At 39.2% G+C, this 21,628-nt stretch overlaps 1 protein-coding gene and 1 long non-coding RNA gene across 13 annotated transcripts in view; one reads left to right on the top strand and one right to left on the bottom strand.

Annotated features, from left to right (window-relative positions):
* The window catches only part of RIPOR2 (RHO family interacting cell polarization regulator 2), a 129,207-nt gene that overhangs the window by 37,342 nt on the left and 70,237 nt on the right, over positions 1-21,628 (top strand). For 4 of the 12 annotated variants that reach the window (XM_020781581.3, XM_020781580.3, XM_020781585.3 and 1 more), the window contains exons 1-2: positions 1,273-3,970; positions 6,096-6,149. The exons of 2 other annotated variants lie outside the window; for them this stretch is intronic. In XM_020781581.3, coding sequence (XP_020637240.3) covers positions 3,898-3,970; positions 6,096-6,149 — 127 coding nt within the window. In that variant the 5' untranslated portion in view covers positions 1,273-3,897. Of the gene's footprint in view, positions 1-1,272; positions 3,971-6,095; positions 6,150-12,861; positions 19,871-21,628 lie in introns of those variants that run through there. 6 more of the 12 variants (XM_078393507.1, XM_078393506.1, XM_072998697.2 and 3 more) reach the window with 2 other exon arrangements.
* LOC144589238 (uncharacterized) lies at positions 6,373-19,147 on the bottom strand. Its single transcript, XR_013545251.1, has 2 exons — positions 19,037-19,147; positions 6,373-12,864 (listed from the first exon to the last, which is right to left on the bottom strand). It is a non-coding gene; the product is annotated as an uncharacterized LOC144589238 (long non-coding RNA).

Raw genomic sequence — 21,628 nt, 5'->3', positions numbered from 1 at the left:
TTTCTTTGTCTTCTGTTATCATTTTTCCATCTCCAATGCGGAGTTGTGCCACTATGTTTTTTGTTTGTCTTTTGCTACTCACATACCTGAAGAATATTTGATTAGGGAAGAATGAAGAGGACTCATTATCCCCTTTCTCCATTGATCCTTTCTCTCTCTTTCTCTTTCCCCAGAGAAAATGGAAAGAGAGAAGGAAAATTGATCAATCCAAGGGGATTTTAATCACACATGCAGGAAAGATGATCTGCTTTTGAATCCATGAGGGAGGTCTGCTGACCCTGAGGAAGTGAATTTCATCCACAAAAGCTTGCTACTTGTTTAATTTTTTTTAGTGGTCCAATAAAAAGTATTACCCACTTTTGCATTTGTGTAGTCTTGAGGACTACGTGGCCTATTCCTTGTTCTTTCTGCTTTTAAATGGATTTGTCTTTTTGGTTATTAATTTCCCTAGGAGCTGAAAAGACAGGCACGGAAGACTAGAAGCTAAACTCAGTAGTTTTGATTCTATGTCAATGGAACGTTTATTTTAACTAAAACTTGAAAGAAGAATGTGAAGTTCAAGGAGGAAGGAGAAAAAAATTGGAACAAGAATTTCAAGGATTGTCCCTGTTCAAACTGGACTAGGAGGGTTCCTCTTCCTCATAATAGGCAGAATGCCATTGCCTTTGGTCAGACCAGCTTTCCCTATGTTGGTGCTTTTCAGAGATTTTGGACTACAACACTCACCATCCACAACTAGCATGACTATGAGTTGTTCTCTGTAATACCGTGCTGGGTTTTGGGGGTGGGGGAAGAATTATATTGAATAAGAGTTGCCTGGACTAAATGTTACAAGTCAAAGATCTGACCCAAGATATAGCAGATTCTTGTGATACTGTACAGTGGGGTCTCTACTTAAGAACGTCCCTACTTAAGAACAATTCTACTTAAGAACAGCTCCGTTTGCTAAATTTTGCTTCTACTTGAGAACAGAAATCCTAGATAAGAACAGGAAAAAAAAACCTTTCCTGCTCTTTTTTTAACATTAGGTCATCTTAGGTTAAAAAAAATTCTCCCCCTAGTGGTAGAGTACGTATTAACCAGCTTTGTATTAGTTCCTATGGGAACTAATGCTTCAATGTACGAACGCACCTCTACATAACAAAAAAACAGCCAGAACAGATTAATTGGTTTTCAGTCAATTGCTTCAAAATTAGCTTAGTCAGAAGTGCTTTTAACACTGTTCCCTGACCTAAGGGGAAAAAAAGAAAAAAAACCCTCTAGTGGTAGAAGGCGGAATAGCAGCTTCCCATTAGTTTCTATGGACGGAAAAGAGCAGATACGGATTAAATGGTTTTCAATGCATTCCTATGGGAAATGCAGATTCTACATAAGAACTTTTCCACTTGAGAACCACCTTCCAATACGGATTAAGTTCTTAAGTAGAGACCCCACTGTATTTGGAATGGTGGGAAAGTAACAGCAGCAGAAAAAGGATTGGTCCTAAACTGAAAGAAGATGTGTTGGAGGAAAGAAGCACAAAATCTGACTTTTAGAAAATCATAAACAGGAAGTAGGGTGGTGTAAAGAACCGAAACTTTAGTCAAAATGAACAAGAAGAGAAAGAAAGGGGTCAGCGTTAACTTGCACAAGGAGAATATGTTTTCTCTCAAATAAAGACTTCTCACACTTTCCCACCCACCACCTTTCCAAATATTTTGTGCTGGTTATGTTGCAGGTAGGCCTGTCATTTAGGCGGTGAAGCATAGGGGGGAGGGGGCAATCAGGAAGACATATCCTTAAAAGCCTTTGAAGTGGTGAGCTTGAATCATTATTATTCACCACCAAGCTAGTTTGTGAGCTCATTTAGGTGACAGTTGTTTTCTCAAAAGAAAACAGCCTTTTGAAGCTTTCTAATTCCTGAAAATAAAAGAAACAAGAGCTGTCAATGGAACAGGCATCCGGATGCTGTGCTTTGAAAGCAGTGGATGAGGGAATCGTTTTAAATCCAAGAGAGAAGAAAATGAGTGCCATAAGAAGGTGCCAAGCAAGAACATACAGTAGTTGAGTCATTCCTTAAAGTTTCAAGAACAGTGTTAAACAGCTACACACTTGTGTGCAGCTTTTAAATAGAAGTAAGAAGGCAAATGCTTTTTCTTTCTTGTGTCCTGACATAGTATCTTTAGAGGATGATGAGTGCAACAATAATGAGAAATGCAAAGGCTAGCCTAACCTTTGAAGGTGCTTTATATCATAGGAAGGATGCTGGCAGCTTTCCCAGTAAATCTCCACTTGTGCAAGTTCTCAGTTTGTCCTTAGTGCATCCTTTCGAGAAGTATGGGTCAGAGGATAATGTGCAGTAAAAACACACACCCTAAATTCATGTTTTACACTGGGCTCAGACTGCGAGTAACTGACATAATGTGCAGCAATGCCAACACATGGTTTTAAAAGCTTCACTATGGTTTAGGGTATAAATCCAAGCCCACTTTCCCAAGAGTTAGTCCCACTGAAGTCCATGGGACATAATTCTTAGCAGATACTCATAGAATTGTGTTCTTAATGTAACCTCTGCCTTTGCAAACTATGGTTTATGATTGACTGGCAAGCTAATATTAGCATTATTACAGTGTATATTCTGCCATGTAGCAATGCTTCCAGAATAGCTTACAGAAACATCATAAAATACAAGAATCAAACTAATAAACTGCACTGTATTAAGATAATTACAAGAAATCTTCATATACTTAAAGAATGGGGACAATTAGGAAGGGATGACATCCACTTCCTCATTGCAACTTTCCAAAAAGAAGTGCAGAATAAGGAAAAAACCAGAAAACATTTGAATGTACAAGAACATCTCACTCTGAAAGGCACTTTATAGAGGGACATGCCTTGTAGAGCAGAAGATTAAATAATCTATGCTTCCTGGAGCTTTCCCATTTATTATAATTTTTTAAAATAAGATCTGAGCTCCTTTTCCAAATAAAAAAACAAAATGTTGGTGTTCATCTGTGTCTTTCATGTGTGTTTCAAAGAACTAATCCACTTTTAAGGAGCTCTTTTAAAAAGAGCTCAGTTACATAATTAATTATTTCATTGAAATGGAGAGAAAAGGGAGGGTCCTGTCTTTCTTGATGAATTAGAATGTTTGGTCCTTCAATTACTATGGATTTCAAAAGCTTACAGAGATTTACACAAACAGAAAATGAACTGATACATTATCTTATATAAGGGAATTTAAAATGTTCGCCACATGGACATAATTTCTATATAGGAAATTACTTGCAAGTCAGAAATGAGTAACCATGTATAACAAATGCATATGCAATGTTTGCATGACCCACTGGCTGGGAAGCCATGGCCAGTTTATATATCTGTATAGCTATGCCTATATTCACCTATCTGTACGTTTATTATTTTTATGTTTTAGACGTCTAGAAAAATCTGGTGGAAAGAAAGCCAAATCTAAATCCAAATTTTGAATTCCACAATATTTGAAGGCCCAAGCATTCCTAATTCTTTTAGAAAGATAGGATTAACATCAGGACATTTTCCCCATTTCAGCAATAGACTTAATTATGCAATGGAGCGCGTTTCTTTAGAGCCCTTTAAATGTGGATTAGCCTTGTGAAACAGGATTTACTGTGCATTCTGAGCCTAAACTGTTTGTCTCTTCCTGTCCATTTTTGTTATGCGTAATGAGCAATGCATAGTTTCAGATCTCAACTGCTACAAGTGAAGGAAGGGGGTGGTGGAAGAGCAAGATTACCAAGGTTCATATAAATGAGGCTACGTTGGTGGTAGCGATGCGGAAGTTGCCACTCCTACTACCAAAGTGCCTAGGAACCCTGTGCAAGGAAGTAGCCCAGCTGTAGTACTGAAAGCAGCTGTGGCATTCTGCTCTTCTGCTTATTCATGGCTACGCTGGTGCATTTGGAAGAGGAAGACCTAGCTGTGCTTGATGAAGTGGAGGATGTTTTCTGCGAAGGTAAATGATTTCTTACAAAGCTGCTGAGCTTGCCAGCACATGCTGAAAATAGAGGAATAGGATTTTATAGTTCTAGGAGTAATGGGACCAAATGCTCTTAACATTCAGGGAAGATGTGGAGGCTAAGAAAGTAACAAAAAATATCATCAGCCTTTTAAATAAAGAGGTATCAGAGAAGTAAGACTATAATGCAAAAACCTCATGAGATCCATATTAATTGCAGGTGGAGTTTATTTCAAAGAAGAAAAGGAACTATGTGATGAGCTTGCAGTGCAAAGCAGGGAATTCTAATAGTTGACCAGTTGAGGCAGGACTCCATGTATCTAAAGCAGTCAGTGAATTTATGAAAGCTTATGCCAAGTGAAACGTGTTAGTCTTTGCCGTGTCACAAGGTTATGTTGCCTTTGTTGCAACAGGCTAATGTGGCATTCTCTCTTAATAGTTGGTAAAGGCTGTACAGTGATCCTGACACTCGGTATCTACAATGGAAGTCCAGAAGTTATTAAAGTAGTACCTCTTCAATTGAACTGATACAGGGAAGGCTCAAGGCAAGAATAGAAAAGTTGGTGGTGCCCTCCAGTTGTATTAGAGAATACAGTTCTCATAATCCTTAACTACAGGTCATAGTGGCAGGATCTATGAGGACTGTAATCCAAAACATCTGGAGGCTACTAGGTTGCCCATTTAATTTTCAAGATACATGTTGAAGGAATCATGACAGCTTCATTGCAATTGTGCTGCCTTCAGCAGTATACCTATAACTGTATTTGCAGTTTCAGAAAGAAAGCATTTAACCACTGCCCAGCATTCATTTTCATCTTGATTGCCAAAATGTGGAAGCAATGTAGAATGGCACATGTGCCTTTAATCTCAGAGTTGAGAAAGTGGCCTTGTCATACCAAAATGTTTTAATGTTAGCATTTGCATAGAACAGCAACATGCAACCTTCCAGATATTGTTGAAGTGCACCTTCCAGCATTTCCCACTCATGGACTGTGCTGGTCATGGCAGGTGTGTTGTGTGTGCAGAAACATCTGGATGGCTGCATTTGGCCCATGTCAATACAGAACTTCAGTGTAAAGCTTTGAGAATACTGTGCTGGTTAAGATTGTCTATTACAAGCTGTAATCCCCATCTGAAAATCTCAGTTATGAATTTACTGTGGTGTCTTAGGCAAGCAAATCACTGCCTCACAGCTTCAACCTCCTGTCTAATTTATGGACGTAATAATAATGACCTACTTTACAGTGTTCTTGGACCACTTCAGAAAAGTGCTCTGTGTGTGTGTGTGTGTGTGTGTGTGTGCGTGCGTGCGTGCGTGCTAAGCATTTATGTTTGAAGATACTTACAGTATTTATAATGTGATGGTATTTAAGACAGAATGTGAATTCTTAGAAATGCTTGTGCACAAAAAAAATGGCATGCTCTACATGAGCCACACAGGCACAAAAGAAAGAGTACAAATGTTATAATGTTATAATACAAGATTTTTCAAGTTGAGATACTTCTTATCACCTATGATGAGAGTGCACTGAGTGCTGACAGCTCTTGTACATCATCACAATGGTGGTTTGAGATGTATTAAACTGAAAAACAGTCAATTCAGAGAGCAGGTAGCAATGGAGAAAGACAGTGGAGTGATAGTGCTAGGAGGCATCTTAACTTCCCCAAAATGCCATTAAGGGCCTAAGGAACTTTAGATAGCATGCAGCCACTCCCTTTGGCTCCTTCACACAAGGGAGTATAAGCATCAACCTTGGCAGGCCAATGGTCCTAGGTCTGTAAGCTGGTATCATCATACACTTTAAATGAAAGGCAAGCTGTTACTCTTGCTTCTTAGAATGTTTTCTTTCCAAGGATAGCCTCTCTACTTCTATGTCTTTATTCTCCTTAATCACATACACTTAATCTATAAGAATTGAAATTATACTGACAATTTAGCTCCTTTTTAAGCAGCTGGCGATGCTATTTCTTCTGTTTTGATATAGGCTTGCGTGTAAGACAACTAGAGATATACAAAGTAGCTGGCAAAAATTACTTGTATAGCTGGGCAGGACAGGATACTTTCTAGTCACTAGCGCTGAATTAACATCAACAAAGTGCAATTACTTTTGGTTTCAAACAGAGCAAGTGTCCGAATTGCAAATAAAACAAAGTTGGAGAAGACATGCTGTGGAAGGTAACTGCTCAAAGTTTTTCTGTTTTCAGTTGTTGCCACCCTCACCCAGTACATATTGACAGAAGTCATGAAACCGTGAGCTACTGTGGGGAAAGTATTGCTTGCCTTTTTATAACAAAGCATAATTTTAAAAAAATCTGTACTTGCTTACTTGATGCCATTGTCTGGCAGTTCCAAAGCTTAGAAAAGTTACTTTTTGGACTATATCTCCCATAATCCACCAATGGGCAGTGGGTGTGTTGGCTGGAGATACTGGGATTTATAATAAAAAAAAATAAACTCTTCCAAGTTCAAAACTACATGTATGAGTAATATCACTACACATTTCAGACTGGTTTAAAAAAATCCTGCAGGACATTGCTTAGGAGCTTGTGTGGTAACGAAATATCTCTCCCCACCCTGAGATTTCGAATATTTACAGTGCAGTCACAATGAGACCAAGCACTGGATCTCTGAAATTTTTGAGTGACTTCATAGAGCAAGAAATGATGATAAAAAGTAGGCTGTATTGGAAGATGATTCCCAAAACTGCATTCCTTAGTTAAGCTGAGTTAGTATTATTAGACCTTGGTTAAGACATCGAAATGAATTAATATTAGACCTTAATTTAGAACAGTGATTGTAATGCTGTGCTACTCAGCACTAGGCCTGTACTTGCCTGTAGGGCCTTAATTGTTCTCATTCTTTCCATTTTCCAGCTGAGTAACTTGTCTGGATGTTCTTATGCTATATGACCCATTTTTCCAGCTGTTTCTATAAAGATGACATACATTTTTTTCAAACATTCCAGAATACTATAGGTATTTTGCATCAAATACGTTTAAGTAAATAATGAACCTGCAACTTGCCACCAACAAAGGTCTTGCCATTTATTTGTGTATTTTTAAATTTTTTAAAAATGAATTCAAACCAGTTTCCCTGATCTCTTCTGTGGACAAAAGACATGCATGCATATCCACAAAACATTTATCCTAAAGATCACAGTTGCCCATTGGTTGAGCTGCCTATTGGAGTTGGGAAGTGGGAAAAGGGGAGAAACTGCAGATAAAAGAAAGTGCTTATTGGTTGTTGTGGGTTTTTCGGGTACTTTGGCCGTGTTCTGAAGGTTGTTCTTTCTGATGTTTCGCCAGTCTCTATGGCCGGCATCTTAAGAGTTTGAAGGAACATTGCTTCTAAATTTGTCTGGTTTGATCCAGAGAAGTGGAGTGCTAAAAGAAATTGAAAAGAAAATAAGAATAAGAGAGAAGATATCCACTGAGGAGATTGGTAGATCTAGGAAAAGCTATGTTCAGACTGTCAGTCTCAGAATCCCCTATACAGGTTGCGAGATTCCTGTAGTTCGTAAAAGTAATTCTGCTAAGTTTACGTAACAAGAAATGAACAAACAGGCCTAAGACAAGAATCTAAGAACAAAAAGAGATATTTGGGGAGAAAATCTAAAAAGAAAAAAAGATAAAATAACTACAGTCTGCAAAATTCAGGGCTGCTGAAAATCACTCTATTGACTTGCAACTTTGGGATGTGATTGTCTGGAAAACATTTTATATTCATAAACAGATAAAATTTCCCATTAATTTGCATGTATTTAAATATGAAATCAAAAGTCTTTTCAACCAGGAAAGGTTTTGCCTTTCTGAATGCCAAAAGCCAAGCATTTATGAGTTATCCTTCCACAGGAATTCTAGAGGACTCTAGATTTTAATTCTAATCACCAAGGGCATTTAATTGCCTGGAGCTGATTTGCTTACTGGGTCATTCAACCATGTTCTGCTTTGCCTTCTGTAGAATGACTCCCACCAGGATTGTAACTGCAAGGAATTTGATGGTGTGTTTTAAAAATCTATAAGTTGCATTTCTCCCCCTCTGTGTGTATTGCAAGTTCATTCTTATAAACCTCAGTAAATACAGCGATGTGTTTTTTGCGATCGTTTTTGCGATCGCATTGCGATGTTTTAAATGGTAAAACATCGCTTTGTGATGATCGGTAAGCTGTTTCGCTTACCGATTTTCGCATAGCGATGTTTTCCTAACAGCTGATCGGCGGTTCCAAAATGGCCACCGGGTTAAAAAAATGGCCGCCCGCAGTGTTTTTGCGCCCATTCCTCGCTTACCGGGCAGCGAAAATGGCGGCCGTATGGAGGATTTTCGCATAATGGTGGGTTTTTTGCCCATAGGAACGTATTAAACATGTTTTAATGCATTCCTATGGGCTTTTTTATTCTGCATAGCGACGAATCCGTATAGTGACGATTTTTCCGGAACAGATTATCATCGCTATGCAGGGCACCACTGTATTTAACTAAGATCATGGCCACTGGTCCCATCACCTCTTGGCAAATAGAAAGGAGAGATATGGAGACAGTGACAGATTTTACTTTCTTGGGCTCCATGATCACTGCAGGTGGTGACAACAGCCATGAAATTAAAAGATGCCTGCTTCTTGGGAGGAAAGCAGTGACAAACCTTGACAGCATCTTAAAAAGCAGAGACATCACCTTGCTGACAAAGGTCCGCATAGTCAAAGCTATGGTTTTTCCAGTAGCGATGTATGGAAGTGAGAGCTGGACCATAAAGAAGGTTGACTGCCGAAGAATTGATACTTTTGAATTGTGGTGCTGGAGGAGACTCTTGAGAGTCCCCTGGACTGTAAGGAGAACAAACGTATCCATTCTAAAGGAAATCAACCCTGAGTGCTCACTGGAAGGACAGATACTGAAGTTGAGGCTCCAATACTTTGGCCATCTCAGGAGAAGAGAATACTTCCTGGAAAAGACCCTGATGTTGGGAAAGTGTGGAGGCAAGAGGAGAAGGGGATGACAGAATATGAGATGGTTGGACAATGTCACAGAAGCGACCAACATGAATTTGACCTGGAAGACAGGAGGGCCTGGCGTGCTCTGGTCCATGGGGTCATGAAGAGTTGGACATGACTTAACAACAGCAACAACAAGTATTTAACAGATTCACTATTGATTCTTTTATGTATACAGTGAGAAAAGCGCTAACACCAAGACACTTTAGATGAAGGATATTTTGCTTTAAATTAGTGAAATGACTGTCAAATTGCATAATTTACACATATATGGGCTGTTTATTTAGTCAATTAATATTTAATAAGGGTTTCAAACAGTGTAAAGGCAGGTTCTTTAAAAGTATGAAACCTTTCCATAAAATTCCTTGTTAGAGCTTGCATACTGTATTAAAAGAGAAATTGCCCAAAAAGTGTCCAAAATAATAAATAGGCTCTCTCTTGTAAGTGATCATAAAATCATAAATAATTTATAACTGTGTACACAACTCTCCTGCCCTAAAGGTTCACAGGATACAACACATGACCCATTAATGTTTTTTTCCAGTCCTCAAGACCAGAGATTATCAACTAGTAGCCAAGAGGCTAGTCCCAGCCTCTAAAGCAACTTCATATGGCCCCTGGTGTCTAACACGTATTTTTAAATTAAGGCAAAGTTAAAAATACACACACACACCCAAATGCTTGCAGTTTCATTCTTACTGAGAAAAACACAGTAAGATTCTTGGTTTATTTCATATGCTCTGCCCGAGCTTGGAAAAACTACTTGTTTGAATTACAACTCCCAGCATTGCCCAGGTAGCATGGCCAGTGACTATATGAGCTGGGAAATCCAGGACTTTGTCTAAATAAGTAACTTTTCCAAATTCATTATATGTTATTGTACATCCTTTCCATGTATATTCTGGTAAGGCTAAGAAATTTTTCTGAACTGCCTTTTGAGACACTTCTTCAGCTTTCCCAAGTTGAATGGGGAGGGGGAAAAATTGGCCTTTGAAATGTTTTGCAGGAAGACTCCCACACTCCCTTAACATCAGCCACACTACCTGAAGTTTCTGAGGACTGGCATCCTAATCATGCAGAAGACCCAGATTTTCTTACTCCAGCTTTGAGCTTGGTTAGATTATTCCAACCCAAGTAAGAGTTGCTATCTATCCATCCCCACTTCCTGTTACGAATCCACAAATAGAAAACGAATGCAGCAGTGATAGTTATGGCAAAAAAGAGAGAGCTCTTTGGTGACAGTTTCAAGGGTGGGAGGCTAGAAAGTTGGTACCCCATTTCCAAAAAAACCTTGCTCAGAATTATCCTTTCACTAAATTAGTTGCTGAGCAATAAGCTATATAAATTGACAAGTCTTTTTAGCTGAAATTGATGGGGGTAGATATTTCTTCTATCATCTTACAATGCAATCCAAAGAATATATTATCAAAGGAAAGTGATGATTATGCCCCCCAAGAAAGGTATTTATGATTGCAGCCAAGGCCGTAATCCAATTGATAATTCCAACTACAGTAGACTCAACGAATCAGTGTGATTTATGTAAGAGTTGGCTCACCATTCAGCAGTTGATTCAGTGAATCTACTCTGGTTGAGACTTCCAATTGCAATAGGTTTAAGAGTCCTATACCCTTTCCACTCGAAAACAAGATCCACTTGAGTCCAATGGGGCTTATTCCCAGAACACCCATTACAAGCTTGTAGGGAAAGTTAGATGTTTTGACCTGAATTTTTTCCTTGTCTGAAGTTATTGAAACTTGTCAGGAATAAAAAGGATCAAGCTAGTGAGTGTTTGGGCTGATTTCACTGAGCATGGGAAAAATTCCAATGTCTGCTGAAACAAACTCTGTCCTTAACAAACAGCTTATTTCCTGCATTTTGAATGTGTTACTTCAGTTGAGTGAACTTCTTCATGCCTAAGCAACAGAATAATTTGAATCCCAAATTTATCTTGTTAATAGTGATGCTTGATTCAGTGAGCTTGGGAAAAGTAGAGTTCAGACTACTGTTGCCAAAATTCCCCCAGCCAGCATAGCTTAGCTGTCCTGTTGCTTTGGAGCAGAAATCTAAAACAGTAATGTTTCCATGCTCTGAGTCACCTAGCAGTGTGTAGCCCTGCCAGTTGTGTATTTTTCACAAATATGAGCAATGTAAATTGCATATCCATGCATCAAATTTTGTGCATTTTGTGAGGTTTTGTTATGTTTGTAGCTTATATGCTAGCAAACCTCGACTTCCCCCCATTAATAGTAATAGCAATTAATAGTAATAGTAGTTCCACATTGTCCAATTCCTATGAAACCTTTGAAGTGTTCTGTGTATTTTTCACCAGTGATTCTGTAGCAGCCCCAGCTGCAATTTATTCTATAAATTGGAAGGCTAAGAGCAATTTCTTTTAAATGTCTCCACCCTACCTAACCCTTTACATCACACTCTTGGAAACATTAATACATATGCAACACCCTGAACTCTGTTGGAAAGAAAAAGAGATGATCTGTAGTTCATTGCCAAGGCAACAGAGACTTCCTCTACAGTATACTTTTCCTCTCAAATTCTTATGTCCCTGATGAATATAGTCCCTTTTAGAGAAACCAAGAACAATGCAAAATATGCTGCTGCTCTTGTATGTCTCTTCCATCACTAATGTTTAGACAACCCCTTGTGTTCTCTTCTTTGCACTTTCTAGAGTGAAGATGTGAGGAAGGCCTTTTATACTTCCCTGCCTTTAAACACATTCACCAAAAGAGATGCATTTCCATGGGAGAGACTTTGTACCAACATTGAACTTGCATCTTTTTTTGGAGAAGCATCTTTACAGTCTTGGCCCTGGTTCATACAAAAGTTATGTTACAGAGAGACTAGTTCGCTCTCCAGTTCCATTATGGAGATAATTTAATGCCTGTTCCCAGGGTTTCTGACTAAATGCCCAAATACATGCACATCCTCTCATTGTAATTCCTCTCCTCCACAAAATCAGGGAAGCCACCATAAAACTGGATCTCCTCTTGGTTAAGTGGAAGCACATCACCTAATGTTATCTCTGCCAGATGACGATGTATCATGTGCCTGGGCCAGAAGCAGCTCATAGGGAGTCTCCCCTCCACCACTTAGCCTGTTCCTCTCCCCATGCCCCTCCCTCCAGACCATCAACAGGAGCTTCAAGAAACAGTGTGTGTTGCTGCTGCTGAAATCTCTTATCTTCAATCACTGTTTGGAGATAAGAGATGTTTTTATCTCCTCCTCCTCTTCATCTTAAACTTACCTCCTCCCCAGCAGGACTTTGATTTCTAAATAGCCCCCATTTGTGCTGATGGAGGCTACTCAAATGTCTTACTGCAATATGGGAGGGGTTATTTTCAGACCAGTGTACAGAAGTGTGCAAATAGGGTTTGAGCAATCTTGTCAGAAGCCATATAGCTGCAACGGGTGCCCCTGTCATGTGAAAAATTTACCACTTACAAATGATGAAATAATATAATCTCATATGTCATGATCTGGGTGAAGATATGGACACTGTCACCTACGTTTTGTGTGTGGTAAAGTATTTTCTTTGAGAAAGCCAAAATATATAAATACAATTTATTTTATATAAACAATATTGATGCTGCAATTTGTAGTTGCACCATTGCTTGCTTCCTCTCTTCTTTTCTTGCTAAATTCAGAAGGAAGTATCAAAGTAACAAATTTGTGCAATTAGTTCAGTGTTTTTGCAATGAACTGTGCCTGATTCTTCCTGTTCTGTCCTCTCTAAATTCCATGATGTCATGGGGATGTCCCGTGTAAAATGGCAATCTTGTTACATTGGATTCATTTACTTCAAAAAACAAACAAACAAGAGTCAAACTTTAATTTCTGCCCTGTAATACTCCCATCCATATCTTGCAGAAGGCTGTGTTCACCTAAAGTCTGAAATAAATGTTCACATAGGATTATGTTATGTTCACACATATGTACGTACTGTATTGTTATGCCACAACAATCTCTTATTAACTTTGTTAAGAACTGATTTCCAGGGATCAAATGAAACAGTGTTCTACACTTACTAGGTCAGATTTCTTCATACAGCCTTCCCTTTATGGCAAGCTCAGTACTGTCCTGTCATCAGAATTGGCAGGTCTTTCTTGGTTTCAGAATCTTAAAAGGAAAAGGTACTGAAGCAAGCAAAAGGCCTTAAGTGGTTAACTTACGTTTATTTTTATCAGCTGTGTTTATTAGTGGCAGAGAACTGCTAGTAAGAAGGATGGATTTTAATCACATCACTCTAACAACAAACACTGTTGAGCACTTGTGTCACATTGTAAAACTGGAATCTTACAGATAGTGTCCAGATGTAAGTCCCAATCTGTGGAACTTTTTTCTGAGCGGATATTTATGGGATTGTGCTGACAGACACATTGCCCACTGGTCAGTTAATATCCCCTCTAAAAGGACTAGGGCTCTGAGCATCCTTATTGTGTAATTTGTGTACACAGGGAGCTTACTGTCTTCTTTGAGTATACACCAGTGACATTGTTTGATATTTTGTATGCTACAATACAGATACAGAAAAAATGGTTCAGACATAGGCATACAATACCAAATAGATGTGAGGGAGAGGGTAAGAGAGAGAGAGAAAACAAGGATATAATTTGTGGGGAAGGAAGACAACAAGGCAATAAAAAGGAAAACACAGGGCCACGTCCAGAAAGGCTAGTGGGCTAAGAAGGTATCGTTATTTAAAAAAAACAGGTTTCTTTAATCTTAGTCAGCGTAACCAGTGGTGCAATCTGCTGGGATTTGTCAGATGGATTGCCCACCCTTGCTCTGATCAATCCCCCAGTATCTGTTTTCATAGTTTCAATCCTTTTTCACAATGGTGAGTTAGAATTTGTAGCTTTCTTGTCTTTATTGATGCTCAGTTGATGTTTTCAAAGTGGAGATCGTTAGGGCTTGAGGTTCTGTATTTGTATATACGTATTACTAGAAGTCATACTAAAAACATGTGGTCAGAATATACATTGCTCTGGTTTATATACAGTGGACCTTTGATTTACAGACGGCTTGACTTACAGACTTTTTGAGTTACAGACTTCTCTGGCCGCAAAATTTAGGTTTGACTTGCAGACTGAGATTTGATTTACAGACCAGAAAAAAACCAAAATGGAACAAAAACGGCCTGTTACGGGATTAATCGGTTTTCAATGCACTGTAGGTCAATGGAGACTTGACCTACAGACTTTTTGACTTGAGAACAACCTTCCAATACGGATTAAGTTCTCAAGTCAAGACCCCACTTTAATTCAAGCCATATGAAAGACATTTACTCTGTGTTAAAAATCCTCGTACATGTTAATAATTTCTGTACAATAGAGCAGTCTCCTCTGATTTTTATGGGAGGCAAAAAGAACATGAGAATGTAATACCTGTATTGCATATATATGACTTTAAACTGTTAACACACAACAGGTTTCCATATGCTTTTAAAGCAAATTGATTAAGGAACACCGCACACTGTCTCTCTTACTCACACATATATTGAGACACATGCCATGCACAAAGTGTGCTGCAGCCTATTCTGGTTGCTAAGCACTGTGAGGACTTGGAATGTACAGTTCCATCAGGGCACTCGTGAGTTCTTTTCTAATGCCATAAAAAGAGGAGTGGGGGAAGGGAGAGAAGAGCATAGGGAATGGCTGGCAACATGAAATTATTGTTGTTTGTTTTTTTTGTTTTTACCCCTCCTTTCTCCATAAAAGGCTTACATCAATAAAAGAGATAGATAAGAACAAGATATTCACTTGTTTGTGAGTTTTGGGATTATCAAGGGGAGGAAAAACAGCTCTTGAGGACCAAAGACACACTCGCTTCATAGATGAAAACATGTTACTGGCCTCAGATCCATGCCTCTGCATTTTTAAGCATCTCCCATTATGGATGGCCATCAAAGATAGAAGCCAGATTGAAAACATCTTTCACATGTGACATTTCCATGGTGAGTTTGTCATGACTGGGACTAAGGCAGAGACATTTTCTGCTCATTCCAGAAATCTGCATGTAAGGAGCTCTAACTTCGCCAATGGTCTAGTATCTGACCTTTCTACTTTATCTTCTAAGAGCTGTTCCACATTTTAGTACAGTAGAATGAAGTTATAAAATGGAAATGATAGCATTTTGGGTTCTACCACTACAGGGTGGTTGGTCCCTATGTTGAGAACTTTGTAGTAGACTAGCACACTGGGATTGATTTTCTCCCCGTTCTGTATTATACCTCACCCCTGAGTTTGCAGGAACTAAGCAGTACTGTTGATGACAGGACTTCATGGTTGTCACTCATTCTCAGGGTCAACGTAGGTCAAAAGTGACGTGATGGCACATAAAAACAGCAGTACTGTTGGGTACCTGTTTAGGAGAGCTAGTCCAAAGCTAAAACTTTTAAAGCAAAAAGCAGGGAACAGGAACAGATTAATCTGCCATTCTAAAGTACAGCAAGAAAAGATGACAGAAAAAGAAATGAAGGTTTAGTAAGTAGGTATAATAGCGAGTAGTGACTACAAACAATCAAAGAGTCACTTAACTCCAGTACAATAATGGAGAATAAACTGAATGACAAAGAAAAACTAGTTAACGGTATTATTGATTTCCCCCGTCATGTTGAAACTGAGGCTGCCCTGCTTTAGGCACATCATGAGGAGGCAGAGTTCTCTAGAAAAGACAATAATGCTGTGAAAGGTAGAAGGCATTAGGAAAAGGGGAAGACCAAGTAGAGGATGGGCTGGCTCAGGGATTTCAAGCATTTCTAGGAGTAGACTGCTGAAGTCCTAGATTTCTTATAGATGCGTTATATAAGGTGAGCATCATCAGGTCTTATACAGTGATGGTAAAATTAAAGAATTAAGCCCTTGTGGAGAACAGATAACTGGATGAATTTAGTTCAAATCTTTCCTTACTCTTGCTTGTCATATCTCATAAAAGCAGGCTGTACAAAGTGATGGTGATGGAGAAGGAGAACTGACTGAGTCCGTAGGGAGAGTGATGGATGCTTCTTGGCAGCAGCGCAGGCTTCCAGGATGCCAAAAAGGTGCAGCAATGAGATCTTTACAGAAAGTTTTAAAAACTCCATTAATTCCTTTATGGTGTATAATTTTCATCAGTATCTCATTGCGGCAAGGTATTTGAGCATATAAACATTGCTAGATGTAGTAGAAATAGTATTACACTAGGATTCAGGAGACTTGGGTTAAAACCCCCTCTTGGCTGTGAAAAATTGATGGGAATTGGCAATGGTAAACTATTCCTTGAACATCTCACATAATTCAAAATGCATGGTTTTGAATGAAGGATGCTTTTAGACACTGTGTGATTGAAGAGTTAATAGATACAAAGCATCCAGATGTTGTGTTTTGCTAATATTCTTCACATAGAGGACCCTGTTTGTGCTAATGTAAATCTAATATAATCCAGAATTAATTGTAGCACAGATTGGCTTCAGCAAGCTTGCTTTCCTTTAGTTGCCCAAGGCGAATCTTGCTGTCATTTTTCTCACTTTGTGCACTTGGCAGGATCCTTGGTGACCTATTTTTAATGCAATGGCAGATTATTCTTCAAAAGAGTGAATAATTTATACAAAGAGTAGCACTATCATAGTAGTAATACAATGGAAGCTTTTATGCCTGCCTAATTGTAGGGAAAGGCAGCATTCTTTGGCATTTTCTACTGAATTATCTAAGCAAGATACATATGAAATAAATGAATCGTTCAAATGCAGCAACATCTAGGACATTGAATTGAGTGAAAAAGCAACAAGGGTGGGAGGGAGCTAGTGAGCTTTGCATGCAGATGTTTTGTCATAGAGCTACTGTTGTTTCTTAAGGGGTTGAGAAGATATAACTGGAAAGAAAATAGCCCAAGACATGGACAAGAATTACTTTTCTGCCTCTGAACTTCTGAATTTATATATAACTTGCAAATTGTGTACATAGGCAGGACAGAGATGAGCATGAGAGGCAAACTAGTGTTAGTACTACTGCAAAATTTCCTGAAAGATGTGTAGGTGGGGAAAAGTTTTAATGTGTTTGATACATACTGTGTATGTCTAGTAAAAAAACTGAGACATGTCAAGTGGACAACTATCTATCTCATGCCGTCAAGTCAATTCTGACTTCTGGCAACCCTTTTCAGGGTTTTCTATGTAAAGAGTACTCAGAAGTAGTTTATTGCTCTCTTCTTCTGGGGACTGTGCAGCTTGCCCAAGGCCACTCAGTCTGGCTCCAACACAGGAGGCACAGCGAGGAATCTAATTCCCAAACTCTGGCTCCTGGGCCAGATACCTAAACCACTGATCTATCCAGCCAGCTAGTGAACAACTAGCACTAAATGCCATGTACCTCTGTATCTAAATGAACTGTATTCTAGTTTCATAACCTTCCAGCAATTTAAGTTGAGCAGAATTTCTTGTGCTAATGGAAGCGATACTGTGAAATGACAAGGAAATTGTACTAAAATTAATCCTGTGGGACTAAGCTTTGCTGTGATAAAATGTGCCCCAAGTGTATTTAAGCCTTCAAGTGAGTTTCCCCGAAGGCACCTTTTTGTGGCTAACAGTTTGCTGCACTGTCCTCAAATATACACTTGCTGCTGTGCCCCTTAACCCTTTTTAGGGTGGAGGGTTAGATGGTGGAGCCTGCAGACTCCAACGTGACAAGGGCAAATAAATTGAATGGCAAACCAAACTGGCAGAGCATTGTTGCAGGGAAAGCAGTAGCTAACCTTACTGCTGTTTATCCCCGTCCGAGCATCAACAGCTGAGCCTTTCAGTGCTGACGTTATGTATCCGGTCAGTCTGGTACAGCTGTGGGAAGGATTTAGGTTTTTCATCAGAAACTTTTCCTATACATCTCAAAAAAATACACCTCAGTCAGGATGAGCGCATGTCTATTGCTCATCTTCTTTTTGTTCACTCCTTTAAACACATGGAATCAGGGACCCAGTGCTTTTCTGATCAACACTTCTGGTCACTTCAAAGGGAGAAGCAGTGAGTAATCAATGGACATTGCCTTCGCACTAGTTAAAGTACACATGGATTTTTTATGAGGTGTGTATAAAGTGGGGCTGTTTCTCAGCTGTTGCACCGAACGTGCTTGCGTTCCCTCAAGTTTATATTTTTAGGAAGATGTTGCATATTCACAGCATTTACTGTATATTAAAAATGAACAAAAAAAGGCAATCAGTAGTTTAGAAAGATTGTGTTCTTATTTCTCTTTCTTCCACATTTGCTCACCAAAGACTTTACAGCATTTTTTCTGTTTCCTCCATGCGGCTATCTATATTTAGATTAGCATCAGGATATTCCCAATGGATTAGAGAAATTGTTGTTATCCGATGATCAGGAGAAATGGAATAGATGGATTACATAGCCAGACGCTTATCTGCTTAGCGTGCAACTCTTCTGTGGAAGTTAATACTATATTCACTCACTGTGTACCTTCAATGCTGTTGAACATAACTGAGCAAAGAATGTCAGGACATAAAGTAACAGAATATAAGTATTACAAGACAAATTTGCAAGGAGCTAGATTCGGTTCTGTGTAATTACATCACAGTAATTGTACTATCTGTGACTGGGAATCATAACAATATGCTATCAAGTCAATTCTGACTTGTGGCAACCCTTTTCAGGGCTTTTCAGGTAGAGAATACTCAGAAGTGGTTCACCATTCCCTTCTTCTAGGAGCCACCCCTTGGGACTGTGCTGCTTGCTTAAGGCCACTCAGGCTGGCCCTAATTGCAGGAGACACAGTGGGGGAATCAAACTCCCAGCTTCTGGCTCCACAGCCAGATACCTAAATCTCTAGAATATTCTTAATGTGGAGACTATAATATTTACTCCCAATTATGCCTCTAAATATTATAAATTCAATTTATACTTTGTCTTTCTGCTAGAAAGGTAATCAGATTCCAAACTGTAAGTTTCTGTTGCCTCAGAAACAAGACAAAATCTAGGGAATCTTTGAAGGCTAACAGATTTATGTTGGCATACGCTTTTTGCACTTTTTAATCCATTAATCCAAATTCCACAATAGCCATTAAGATGCTGACAAACCTGTGTATTCAAGTGGGTGTTTTGATAGTGATGAACATTCAGTTCCTGTTTTTCTTAATTTCTTCTTCACCTGCCCAAGAGGTTGAAGCACTCACCAGCCAACACACCCACCCAAATCAGATGGTGTGCGACCCAGGAAAGGCTTGAGGTGAATTGCCTGCATCACTAGAATAACAACAGTGCCTTTGTTAGAAACTGAACTTGGTGGAGTATTACGGCATCCCCTCCTAGCAGTGTGTAATAAATAAACTCAAGGCTCCACTGAGGTATTGGGGGGGGGCTGCATTACATAAATATTTGTGGAGGAAGCAAGAACGCCAGAGTGATCCAGTAAACAGGAAAGGGGAAGCCCTCTTCACCTATTGCAGCTAGTTAACTCTCTGACAAGCAGCTGTTCCACTGATCCTTATAGTCATTTATAAGACAGATGACGCCAGAGTCAGACACTGCAAACCCACCCACCCCTCGCCCCTACTCCTCCCTTGCCTCTCCCTCTCACATACATTCCCTCTCCTCTCCACTGTAATTTTACCAGGGAAACAGAATCGCTGATGCTTGTGCTGGCAGAGGAGTGAGTCAGACCAGCTAATGACTGAGCACAAGCTGGTAACTGCTGCTCGCTACTCCCTCCCTCTCCTCCACCCTATCTTTTCCTCTTTTAAATCAGGAACACTAACTGATAGCCAGGGCTGGTTGCATAGTACCCAGCGGTACAGACTACGGCTCAGATCCTGTTGGTGCTTTTCTGAGGAGCGACTATAGAAGAGGAACTTCAAGAGTTGCAAACCAGTGTGTTTCAGCTTCCGTACTATGAGTGCGAGTCTGTGCTTTTAGGTGGGTGCCTTCCCCGCTCCTTAAATGTCCAGCTTCTGAGGACTAGTAATATTGCATGTTCCTTCCAAATATTGCAATGCTGGTTGTTGTCCTGTACTATGGTAGTCTTTTGTGTCATCTGTCCCTTGTCATAAAGGTATTATAGGAATGTTTTGATTCAAGACTGATTCGTTGTGGCATTTGGATGTCAGTTGCTGCAGAGAGTGTTAAATGATGAAAGTCGTGTCAGTCATAAACAGAAGCAATGTGACTTTTCAGTACAGCTGTATTTGTATTATGTAGAGTGAGACGTTATTGAATGAATTTGAACATTTGTGGTAAAATTATTTTCTTTCAAATGTAGCAGAACCATAACTGTACACATCTGTAAGAGATCAAATATAGACATTTGCTCATATGGGAAGAAATAGCATACTTTCTAATATTGTTAATTTATCTGTGTGAATGTCAAAAAGATTCTGGTGGGTTTATCTAAGTTGCCTTTCTTGGAAGGCTAGTTAGCCTACTACTATAAGTCATTTTGTCCGGAAACATTTCTACCATGTGAAGAAGAAAACAAAACATTTGAGAACTGCATGATGATTAGTAGTATTTAATAAGTTTCTTTTTAAAACAAATCTGGGTTAATGTTTTTACCTTCTACAACATTGTTATTTGTGGCTACAATTATCAGCTCTGCTATAGCTGTTTCAGGTTTTTTTTTAAATAGTATTGCCAGAGGCCTCCCCTTTTAAAGACTATCTTTGAGGTTAAAAGGCTTGTGTGGTCCTGGCAATATTATAGTCCTGTAAGTGTAATTGACAGACACTGGGGTGTTTGTTCACTTTCCCCCCCACAAGCTCAAAGCACAGATACATCTCACAACATTTTCTAGTGCCCTCGACAACCTTGCTACCAACAGCAGCACACCCATGGATTTGAAGCAGCTTTTAAAAAATCCATTTCACCATTTCACTTTTTAACCACAATTCACTGAAAAGTAATCCTGCTTACGTTCCCCTTCATTTCAGGAAGTGAGAGATAAGCAAGAGGATATTCAGTAAATTATGCCCATACACTATGTTCCATAGCATTACCTATGCTATGTTATCACTGAAAATGCAAACACTTTTAGTGGGAGAATTACTTGAATTTATATAATGATAGATGTTAGAATGAAAATTTCTAACATCTGTCAAAGAATCATTGGAGATTTCTTTGTTTGTTCTAGCATTTTTAAATGGTATATTATTGGTTAGATTAAGGGAAAAATAGCTGAAGCAAATGTGTGTCACAGTACTGTTTAATTTTAAAATTAGATTTGAAAAAAATCTTCAATCTCATCCTTTGTGATTAGATGTTTTGCTGCTTTTTGAGAAAATGTACGTGGTGACAGTGGTGGTTATAACAATTTGCCCATCTGTCATTCCAAATGCCAGTGTTCTACTTTACAAGCTGGATATATAAAAAGTGTTGCCTTCACATTGTTTAGCTGCTGCCACACACTAAGAGACCTCTGCACACATAGAACAGTTCCAATTAGAAACATTATTGTCTGTATTTATCCACAGCTAATTGGGATTCAGGAGCAAACCTTCCTTTCTGAAGAAACAAAGGCAGGGATGTGCTGAGCAAGGGTGGCATGGGAAGGGGGAAAGCTCCTTTACACTTACGGAAACTGTTCTGTGCGGCCAGGCCTGGCACAATGCTACTTACTTACAGGTTCTTCTGCTGCACCCTCCTGCTGATTTACAATCGGGACTGGCCTTTAGCAAGGGG

This window comes from Pogona vitticeps, chromosome 4 (genome assembly GCF_051106095.1).
Source record: "Pogona vitticeps strain Pit_001003342236 chromosome 4, PviZW2.1, whole genome shotgun sequence".
Lineage (NCBI taxonomy): Eukaryota > Metazoa > Chordata > Lepidosauria > Squamata > Agamidae > Pogona > Pogona vitticeps.
The sequence above is the reverse complement of the archived record's forward strand: the minus strand, read 5'-3'. Positions and strand labels throughout refer to the sequence as shown.